The 12071-nt window shown below is 36.0% G+C and overlaps 1 protein-coding gene across 1 annotated transcript in view; it reads right to left on the reverse strand.

Moving 5' to 3' along the window:
- The window catches only part of NDUFAF2 (NADH:ubiquinone oxidoreductase complex assembly factor 2), a 58867-nt gene that overhangs the window by 13818 nt on the left and 32978 nt on the right, over window positions 1-12071 (reverse strand). Inside the window, exons 2-3 of the mRNA XM_058826184.1 lie at window positions 11933-12022; window positions 2653-2693 (exon numbers count right to left, since the gene is read on the reverse strand). Of these exons, the coding sequence (XP_058682167.1) occupies window positions 2653-2693; window positions 11933-12022 (131 nt within the window). The remainder of the gene's footprint in view (window positions 1-2652; window positions 2694-11932; window positions 12023-12071) is intronic.

Raw genomic sequence — 12071 nt, forward strand, 5'->3', positions numbered from 1 at the left:
CTACCATCAATAGGCAAGAGCTAATAAAAGATAAGATAGACAGATATAAAAAAAAACATATATAAGATTCGAAAAGGGGATGGTAGGCTAACCAAAGTGAAACAGAAATTGTAATAAAGTTTAACATACATCATTTGATATTAGAAAGGATTAGGGTAAAAAGAGAGAAAAACCATCCAAAAAAGTATTGTTACAGATTGCAAAGATAGGAACATAGGCACAGCTCCAGAAACTTATGCTTTGGGAACTTAAGGTTGTTACAATAGGATGTTGACAGCAAAATGTCATTAAAGCAAAAATGCAAAATTTGTGGGCTTTACATTTGTCTTCAGAAACAGTCTGGTCTCATGACAAATACATGAAAGAAGATATGTAATACAGGGTTTCAACATGGAATATGCCACAAACATTCCCTTGTTTCATAGCATCCAAACAGCAGTTTACCATACCATCTTTACTGTCAAAAGGGGAATATAACATGGAATAGCAGCCAGTAAAGTTTATATAGCTAAAAACCAAAGCAAATCAGCCCTACAAATAGGGACCAAGCAATATGCTACATGTATTTCAATACTCTAATTATATCTATAATGATATTGTGATGGAAGGGTTTGTGCCAGCTTCAAATTAGGAGAAAAGAGGATCATATAGTGCCCCATATTATTCTCTGTAATACAGAGAAAAAAAAATTAGGCTTTACTGTCACATTCTAAGAATATAACAGGAGCCCTTTTTTAAAAAATTAGCAAGAATATTTAACAAACATATATTTAAACTACTTTTTCTTACAAAAGACAAAAAAAACTATTTAGAGATTACTTGAGAAGGTAACAATTTTCAAATTCCTAGTTTATCATTTCTGCTCTGTGATATGGTCAATGCACAGCCCTGCAGGTAAAGTACCTAGCTGCTAAATTATTTCTCAGATCAATTACCTCATGAAACTAAAAATATAAGAAGTCCTGTAACTCTGAATGCACCATTAGTCATAGCAATCTTTCGCTCTCCATAAACTGCTTTTTCTTGAAGGTAAAATATTTAGAACACTATTGTGCTACAGTTCTCTCATCTATGGAGACTTCTTGCTCCCTAATTCAAAAATGAACCAGCATTTCTAGCACCAGAAGGAGTTTTACTGCACCAATTCCAGAGCCAAGGCTGCCTGCCTTGAAGCAGGTTTACTTCAGAGCAACTATCACAGCAGCCTGGCTTACAGAAATCATAGAACAAAAGACACAACACCCTGCATCTTCAAGTATCACATTAAGCAGCAATTTCAACAATAAAAGTTGTTTGCAAGTTGTATAAGTGAGAAGCAATTAAAACGAGATCAGTTCAAACTTAGATGGAAAAACTGTTGTAGTATCAGTTCCAAGGCTCTACATAAGTAACTAGAGTGGGGAGAGAAGGAAAAAATTTAAAAAATAGAAAAACAAACCCACATTTACTACTTCCTGGAACAGGTTTAAGAATAAATTTAACTTAAATAAATTTAAATTTAATAATAAGCAAATAAATAAAAATAATACAATAATAATAATAAATATTATAAGAAATAATCATTAATAAATATTAATTAATAAGAACTTTTATTAATAATTAATAATAAATTAATAATAGATAAATACCGTTAAATAAATTTAACTTTAAAACTTAGATTTAACCTAAATTTAACTTTAACTTCTTTCATTTTGGGAGTATTATAGCCCTTACTGTCTTTATAGCCTCAGTGTGAAAGAGGGGCAGAGATAATTAGTTAAAAAATAATTAGTATATTGTGTAGGAGCTTGTTTCAATGAGTTACAGTTTGTCAGTATCAGGTGACAATCTTCCCCAGGTCATCTCAACACACAGACAGTCAGGACAACTTTTCACAGGCCAGGATGTTCCAGAAGATCTCAGTGACCCAAATGGCTGGAGATGCCAACGTATCTTCTTTCTCAACGTGTCACAGTTACTCCAGATGCAAGTCAAGCATCTGCCTCCATGGGTGCAACTTGGAATCTTCTGCAGTAAACAATGTCTCCCATTCGTTAGAAACTTGTAATAGAAATGCTGGACAAGTCATGTATGTGTGTGCATGCATCTGCATACACAGATCAGCAGTCAAACTTGCTCCTAAACACTTTACAAACTCATCAGCATGAAAGACACTGTGGGACATCTCTCTGCTTTCTCTTATGGAAAAAGACACAGCTGCAACTCCCTGTAGGATTAGCACTGTAAAATGATAGCGCAACTGGTTTTCCTGTTTTGATAAAACCATTGGCAGCTGGGTTTGAAACCCACATTTTAATATCAACTACCATGAAAAAAACCTTACATTAATTAAAAAGCTGTAACAGTAACTTAAGAATTAATTTAATTGAAGATACTCTTCAATGGTTATGATCATCTTAAAGAATCTGTGTATACCATCTTAAAAGAATTCACACAGAGAATGACTGAAGAATAACGGGGTTTATATTTCCACTTATTTTACATTTTTCTAAGTGTTAGATACCTAGTCAGTGCGTATTTTCACCGATTAGGCAAGGAATATACTAAATTCTCCCCCACAAGTGACAGACGGCTGCACAGATGAGTCCACTATAAATTAATTATGGTAGTTTCATTACAACAATTGAAAATTTAAAGACATTTCATTCTCACCTCAATGGTGGGTGGATCTTCTCTCTTTTTTCTTATCCATGCTGAAAAAAAAATCAAATGGATTATTTAAAAGATCACAAACACTATTAAAACTCAAAATTATTACGAATTTGTAACAGAACGCAAGGATTTATGAAAAAATTACAATAGAATTCACCACAACCTGGCAAATCTGTCATTTCCCAAACTGTAGGCACAAGATGTTATCTCCTGTTTCAATACTCAGTCTTCAGAGAAGGGAGCGGTGGGGGGACGGTGTCACCTCTGTGCAGACACCTTGGGCATGGTTTGCATATTACCTTGGCTGTCAAAACAGGGCTTAAAAAGCAGGGCTTATGGCACAGGCTTATTGTTGAGCTTGAAAAACAGAGTAACAGAGTACACCCTAAGAAAATGACAAGCTGACTGATGGAAAGTAAGAACAGCCTTAGACCACTCTGAAGAAAAAAGGATTCCTGTACATGCTTCAGACATTCTTGAAGCTGAAAACTTTTTTTATGTTACTACCAGGTAGAATTCCTTTATGGGTATGAAAGGTACAGACCCAGACCTGACTGAGGGACTGCAGAGCCTGGACTGAAATATATCGTGCGGTTCTGTGGGATTACCCACTTCCAGGAGGGGCGGGTACCATGACTGGGGGAAGGATCCCTCCATCTCAGTTAAATCATGCTGGAAAAGTACAGCAGAGGAATGGAGGAATAAAAGCAGTGGCAGTGACAATTGTCCTATAGCTCAGGTTTTCTGAACAAGATCCGCAGACATTTGCCCACTCCCATCACTAACACCACTGTTAGCTGGGACTGTCAGGAGGCAACAATCCAGACACTCCATCGCAGACACTGACAGGTCTCACTTTGTACAGTCAATGAATTAAGAGAGAAAGCTCCAACTATTACAGACATTATTTAGAGGAATGATCTGACACCACTTTTTAGAAATATCACTACTGTAACATTTTTTCACACCATTTTAATCCACACAATTGGTAGGTTCTTGGTTGGATACTTCAAAGACATTTATCTTCCCATATTTTTCAAATTAATTAGTCGCAGAATTCAAGTAGCCAGTAATGAACAGAATGACAAACATAAGGAAAGCCACTTGCAAGTGCTGAGATGCAGCAAATGTTATTTCATATGTTTGTTTTGATAATTAAGATTTTTGTTACTATGCTTGAAAATTAGAACAAAAATAACATTTTCCTATAACCCACTCAAATTCCTGGCCTCACCTGTTGTCATCTATAAAGTTTCAGAAATGCTTTAAGAAGTAACTATTCCAAATTTTAATTTTCTAATACCATCTGTGCTGTATTTTGACGGGAACCAGGGAATGATGTTTCAGGCAAGCCTAAGACACTAAAACCTAAACAGAGTCATAACATCATCTCGCTTCTGAAAACGTAATTACATAGAAGATGAAACACTAACACCATGGCTTCAGCAGCAGTATGCAACTGGTTTTAGGGAGACTAGCTTCCAATTAATATATGAACAAAGGGAAATGGTACAATGCTACATGGAACGGTAGAACAGATTGGAATTTAGCTAGGATGTCAAGGCAAACAGCCTTGGTTAATGGTAAAGTTTAATGGTAAGATACCTGTAAAGATATGAAGAAAGGTAATCCTTTTGGTTCTTGTCTATCAGATGCCACTTCCTGAAGATATGTACTTTTAAACTTTCTCAAACTACTTTTCTTAAAAGCATTCCCTGTCATCTCTTCTCAGCGCTCCTAACAAAAAATAGATCCAAATCTGTCACTGTGGAGAAGTGACAGAGCTATGAATAGTCAACACCACCCTTTCTCCAAGTTTTATGTCAGTGGAAAGAAAAACAGCCCAGTAAGGTAATTCAAAATACAACAAACTGACTTTTTTATTAAATCTGTAGAACTATAGAACTTTTTGCATGTAGCTGTAGCACTTACAAACACTTAAATTTTACGAGGATTTCAAACTGCAAATTCTGGGAAGATGAGAGACTGAACAGAGACTGACAATTCTCAGTGGACAGCCTTGCATACACTATGTAAAAAACCAACCATGCTATTGAAGAAAATCTTAACAAAGCCTTTCCTCCTGACAGGAGTTACCTTTGTCCATACTTAGCAACAGTTTTAGAATACTGAAATACTTAGCAACATCATCAGGAAAAGCAAATGTAGTAGAGATTTCAGACATAGCAAAGCACCTATACTAGACACTGATCAATAAAGGATACAGCTGGAGAAACAAAAGAAAGGAAAAATACTTGTTCAAAATGTCTCATAAAAAGTAAAGCTTTAAACCATCAAAATTTAACAGATTACTTCCAACAAAATATAAATTTCTATCTTGCCATAACTTGCTTCTGACCTATAGAAGGATAGTACCACTGTTTTCAATCCCACAACTCTCAGCATGTAAAACTTGACTTACTTATTTTGAAATTGCAGTATTTTCTTAAAATGCCAGCTGCATTTTAATTCCAGATTATTATAATAACTGATCCCTACAGAAAAACACTTAAATACTCCAAAAATTAAGTTGCAATTAGAAAGTACTGCTCACACATAAACATTACAATAGATTTTGTTTCAAGATCACCTATGACTTTTAACAGTTATTTGACTGCTGGACAAGTCACATATGTGTGTGCATGCATCTGCATACACAGATCAGCAGTCAAACTTGCTTCTAAACACTTTACAAACTCATCAGCATGAAAGACACTGTGGCATATCTCTCTGCTTTCTCTTATGGAAAAAGACACAGCTGCAACTCCCTGCAGGATTAGCACTGTAAAATGCTAGTGCAACTGGTTTTCCTGTTTTGATGAAACAAATGAGTTTCAGATGAATGGAATACTCCTAGTAAATGATTTGATCATTTAATTACGTACCTCGTTTAAAAAGTTGCAAACAAGACAGTGAAGGGTAACACAATCACATATGTGCTCTGAACAGAGGCTGTGAAATAAGGACCACTACACAATACATTTTCATTCATTAACTGAACTCACTATCAAAACTCAAAAGCAAAGAAACAAACCTTAGTTAGGAAGACTTTTTATATCAAACATTCCACAACAGAACTCTATCTATTTAAATACATAAATAATCCACACAGCTCTAACACTGTGCTCTTTTTTTCCAGTTATAACAACACTTGGAAGATGGTTTTACTGGAGCTATTAATCTATCTTTTTTCTAATAAATGTCAGGAGTACAAATATTTTTCAGCTTAACACTACATAAAACTTGTTGGCACAAATATTGATATTATTTTCTGAACTACTGCAAGTAATTTAATTGTAATATCTCTCATGAACTGCATAAAAAAGTCATTATTTAATGAAAGATTTCTTCACTGCCATGTAGCTGAGGGAGCAATATAGTATGAAAATTTACTAATTTTTTTTTATATCCATAAGATGAAGTTAGTTAGATTTAACATTATCATATTCCTCTGTGAAAATCCACTTCTCAAATATTCTTCATAAAGCTCAAGATGCAATACAAGTTTAAAAGCAAAGAAAACATCGTTTGATTTCAATATATTTTAGCACACTGCAGTTTAGCATCTAATAATTTTATCAGTCTTTCAAAAGAAATACATTTTACTAATAATTCATCTGACCACTTATAAATCTTTGGGAATAAGAATGGAAGAACACTAATATATTTAATTCTCACCAGTTTTTATGTAGTTTTCTTTGAGACAGAAAGATTTTTAAAAGCCTTTCAAATCTTTGATTTTTAAGTTATCAATAAAATTTTCAGCACCCAACACACAATTAAAAAAAATCACCAAAACCTCATAACTCAGGTGTAGGAGAAATTAATGGTAGGGAAAAGGGAGAATGAAGGTGTACAAAAATATAACCATTTTCCTACTGAGTTAGCACTAGGTTTAACAAAATTCAAGTAAATAATATGCTGAAGTTTATATATTTCGCATTCTCTTCAGAAAATATATCTGTGTAGGCAGTTGAATAAAGAAAAAGCTCTTGCACCTTTCTTTATGATATGCATTACACCTTTGGTGAATGCACTTTTAAATTACTGAACAGCTTTATACCATACTCAAATATTTGTTGATGGAAACAATGTAGGTAGGTGCTTTATTACATTTCATTTGAACAACTTATGCACACATGCATATAGGTAATTAAAAGTTGGCTGTTATAGCTGGGAAAATTTTTTTACATGACATTCCCATTTCCCAGGCTAACAAAACAAAATGTCTTCACCATTGTCAGCCAAGATGTTTTAAACCTGGCAGAGAAGGTAACACGTATGTACTGAGTGCAACCAAAACATCTTCCCTGCACCCAAAGGCTTTGGCAAAATGAATCATTGCCTCCATTTAAAACTGCTGCTTCTAACTTTATCTGGATGCACTCATTTTAATTCCACTTTTGTCTAAAAGGAATCTTGCATTCCTTTTAGCTGGACATTTCCTACCTTGGGACATTCACATTCTTTCATCAGCACTCATTTGTATCCTTATTAGTATGCATGAAGTTTTCACTGTATTTTAAGACTCCTACTGGCAGATAACGCTCTGCAATGACCATAAAAGTAAACATGCAAATTATGACTCTCATGAATCACTAAATGTTACCAAGAAAAAGAGAGATTAGGAGTAGATGACAAACAAAATGCTGCATGAAGCATGCCATGTCTGTGCTATGTAAAATTACAGCTCTCCCCTCATGAGCACTATTGACATATCTTGAGGAGGTAAATCACACATTCCTCAATGGGTGAACATTCAGAACTAAAATAAAGAAACATAATCTGCTGTGTGCATCCATACTGCCTGAGGAAAAATAGGTACTCACACTTTGAAGTAAAATATAACAGACTTCACCTAAACAAAACCAGGCAATATTTCTTTTATACATATGGATTGCATTCTAAATTTAAAACTATAGTACCGGAGGAAATACAGTTTTGGATTTTTAAAATTAAAATTAATTGAATTTTATGTGTACAAAGAGCCAACACTAAGGATAACACAAGGAATTCTGTTTCAGTTTTACAAAAGCCTTAATTTCAGAACTTTTCATAAAATTCACAGGTCTGAGAATGTAGATAATTCAATCCTGCAGAGCACTTAAAACTAACATGCTTAGGCTAAAATTTCCCCTTAAGTCCTTCAGGAGTAAACCCTTGGCCTTGTATTCAAGAAAGCTCCCAGGACCCAGTACACCACCTTCTCCAGAGTCAAAGAAACAGCTTACACAGATTGAGCCTGTGATCTAGGTGACACTTTATAGCTTTCTACCCGGTCTCCTTTACCTTTATTATATGTTTAAAACTTCATAAACAAAGCACCAGAATCAGTTCCTTAGGTCACCAGCTGTACCAGACAGTTGAATGTCTTAGGTACAGAATGAGATTTAACTCTGCCCCTCTTCCAATTTCTCTACAGCCTCTTCTCACTCCTTACCCTATCCTTTGTCCCTGGTTTCGTGAAAGTTCTCTGCAGACAAGTAATGCCTGTGTTTCCAGGAACGGAACTTTTACTAATTTTAGTGACAAGAGGTTTCTTTTTCTGGTCCTACAGTTGCAGGGTAACAAAGAAAGGGAAATGATGCTGGGATGACTGCTTTTAAATGAGGTGGAAATTAAGAATTGTCCACAAGTACAAAAACCTGAGTCCTGTCAGAACAAAGACAGTTGGTAAAAGCAGCTCTCTACAGGTCTCAAGAAAAGGAGGAGATAAGGCAACAAACTCTGCAGCACAGTCCTAAAAGTGAAAAGCCTGAAAGGGAGAGGAAGGAGAGCCAGCCAAAACTTAAGCAGAGGCCATGGAAGTCAAAGGAACATACACAGGATTTGGAGAGGAGCCCCTGGAGATGTGTGTGCCCAGCAGAATCCAAGAGCAAAGAGAAAACAAAGTAAGAAATATGAAGTAAGATTCTAACCTTATATTCATCTTTTACTGTTCAGAGGAAATGGCAAGTATTTTAGAACTCCTTCAAAAAAAGGAGTCTTGAGCAAAGTCTAAAGTTATTTGCTGGAATGATCAGCATCCATAATAGCACAAATCATAATGCAAACACCCACAGAAAGAATGTACTGGGAAATTTTCAGGCATCTGGACAGAAGGCACACAGTGAAAGTTCAGCACAGGACTTGTGGCCCTGGGAAACTTCTATACCAGTCTTACAGAGGAAAAAATTGGGACAGAAATGGAATGAACATTTTAGCAAAGAGTGTCTAAAAATCTTGAATTAAACTGTTCTTACTCAGATAACTTGTTTCTATGGAAGTAATTGAACTATCCACTTTCCTTTCCTTTACATTTTTAACTAATTCAGATTTTTTTTTACAGAAGGCAAAACAGAAGTAGTGATGAATTGAAATTCAGTGCATCCTACATTCCTCACACCCCACAATATGTAGCAAAGACATAATAGTTCTTTGAACAGCTTCTATATCCATAGCAGAAGTACTAGCTTTGGCTTTTTTAAATTCCACATCCACAAAACAAAAAAGTACAGGTTAGCCTTTTTACCGGAATTCCCATCTTTAGCTCTCAGAAGCATACACAACATACCCATTCTGCTTAACAAATGCACCAGGGAAAAAAGCATGCACATATCTCTTCTTTCTAGAGAAATTCAGTACTGTTGTGGTTGTGGAACAGCAGTCCCCAATTTAGTTCTCCCACAAAAGCTCCCCAAACCAAGCTGCTGCCTGCTTGCTCCCTCTGCCCTCCTCTTCCACCCTTCCCCACTGAAGGTGGCCAGGAAGGAGGATGGGAGGCACAAAAAGGAAAGATCATAGGGTGAGATAACAATTTACTGGAAACAGCAATGAGATAAGAAAAAATATATTAATATTAATAATAATAATAAAAGCATACAAAAGAGAGGGCAATTTACATGCAAAATGCTCACCAAGGATGATTTGAAATGATCACAGCCATGTTTTTTCCCAACCAGAGGCCACACCCTGTTTCTCTGATGCCAGCACCCCCTTCCCCTACTCCCAGCAATAACCTGAGGTGGTATTGTGTAACACCTGGATTTTGGCCACACCCCATCAGCCACACCCCCTCCTGGTGATTGCAAAAAATTAACTGTCCTTGGCCAAAATCAGGACAAGTACTTAAGAGGAAATTTGTAGTATCTGCAAACTGCAAATTTTCCTTTCATCTGTGAATTCTTTGCCTTTGCTGACAGCATCACAAACAGAAAACTTCACAGTTACGAAGATGAGGAAGTTAAGCAATAAACCTATAAACATAGCTCATAAAAACAGGACTGGCCAGTTAATTGTTTCTTCTCTAAAACAAACCTGAACAGGATGCCTTGACTTGAACAGTGTGTCTCAGGTGTGGCAGCTGCAGCTTTGTAGGCAAGTCCATATGCCCATGAAGGTATGTGATATTTGAGTTAAAAGTCTTGTCACACACAACCTCCTAAAAAGCTGCAACCTTCCAGGCAACACACTGTCAGATCACATGGATTTGTGCTAAATTTCTGAAGAGAGATATAGCTTTTTAGTGCTTCACAGGTCACAATAGCATGAAGCAATGTGTTTGTATGGCAATTTGGTTGAACACTGCAGTCTAGGACCATTTGTGAAAGGATGATTAGCCTACACCCATCTGAGACAGTCTGACTGTATGTGCTGTGCTGCTGTTAATTCCATCCAAGGGCAGACAGAGACTACTGAATTGTCCTGGATGAGAATTCATTCACAGGAGAGCAGTTACCTGAAGCTTCATATATGCTGCTCGGTATTTGTGGTGCAGTGCTTGCAAGACAATCACAGAGAACTAAGATAAGCACTGATTACTTGAGAACTTTTGGATAAGGAAAAAGACCTTCAGAAAGCTGGATAAAAAGCATTTGTCCATTCAAGCACTTTAAGATTTAGTTAAGACAAGCCTATCAGGTTGCTGCTCTCCTTCAGAAGACGGCTATCTCAGACTGTAAAAGAACGAGAAACAATAGAGCAAGACTTGCCAACCCACTGTGGGTACTGCAGCAGTAGAAGACAGACACTGTTGATACTGTGGTTTCACTAGTTGGCAAACACTGCCAAAGTAGATGCCTTCAGCTCTTAATACTAGCCTCAGATGATTGTAGCAAAAATCCTAGGAATTAGTGTAATGACAATGATAAAATATAAGATAATGTTTTCTATTTCTCTACTGATTCCATGAAGGGATGTAATGGGTCTGAAGTTTTCTCTTTGCTCAGTATCATCTCCCTCAGAGAAGAGCATCAAACATAAAGGAAAAAGAATAAGGTAAAGCAAGTATACTAAGACATTTCCTCAAAACATGTTGTAGACTCAATTCATTTGCAGTGCACTGACAAATTAAACCACAGTAGTATCTGTGTGCAAGAACTATTTTTCTTCCACCAATACTTTTAATCTCTTACTGAACTCATGCAAACTTCCAGCAAGCAGAATATTCAATTACGAGGAATTGCAGAGCTTAAATACATACTGCTTAAAATCTGCTGGCTTTGAACCTACCAGTTTTTGGGAGATGCCTAGGTATTTTTCTCTTCAAAAAGCATGTTGCGTGCTGGGTAGCCTCCATGTTAGTACATACTATAAAACAATAGTTTTCAGGGATTCCTTGCTTATGTTGCAGAGTTCTGGATTTTAAGTCACATTTAATCCCACACTTGGCTCAAACACCTACCAACCTCAAAGGCCAACATATAGTCCTTCTCTTGTTTCTCTCTTTCTCCAAGAGCTGATCAGCTAAACCTAAGGGAACGAGCTAACTTCCCTGAAATTTTTATTATATCCCAGATTTTCAGTCAAGAATTTAATAATTAGTAGCAGTTGGACAAAATGGTTAATTAACAGGTTCTCCAACTCTCTACTAGATTGCACAAGGGAGAGTATAGGAAACTCAATACACCATGAAAAAAGCAGCCCTATCACTGTGCCATCAATATTTAGGTCAACCTATACATTAACAATGCACTAAAGGAAAAATAAGGAAGTTTTGTGTTATTTAATGCATTTCATGCTGGTCATTCAGTCAGATTCTCAACGGGCACAAATATTCTGATATGTAACAGGAATACATTTCCACACAGGCTTTTATTAAGTATTGACTTCTCAAACAAAATTTATCCCATTTTTAAAGAAGTTACTTTAAGAATTCATAATTGCTAACCAGTTAAATAAAAGTCCGCCTTATCCAAAAGGAAAGCTAACAAATTACTTGTTTACATAGCCAGGCTTTCCATTAAAAATACAGTCTACAATCAATGGCAAAATTATCCTGAAATAAAACAAAAAAATTTACCTTCCCATTCTGCTGGAAAGTCACCAATTTGATAATGATATGCTTCACGATTTACTGCTTCTACAAATCTTCTTTCTGGTATAGTCTGCCCTGTAGAAGAAAAAAAAAGAAAGAAAACCACATATATTTATATAATATA

The sequence above is a fragment of the Poecile atricapillus genome, chromosome Z (genome assembly GCF_030490865.1).
Source record: "Poecile atricapillus isolate bPoeAtr1 chromosome Z, bPoeAtr1.hap1, whole genome shotgun sequence".
Lineage (NCBI taxonomy): Eukaryota > Metazoa > Chordata > Aves > Passeriformes > Paridae > Poecile > Poecile atricapillus.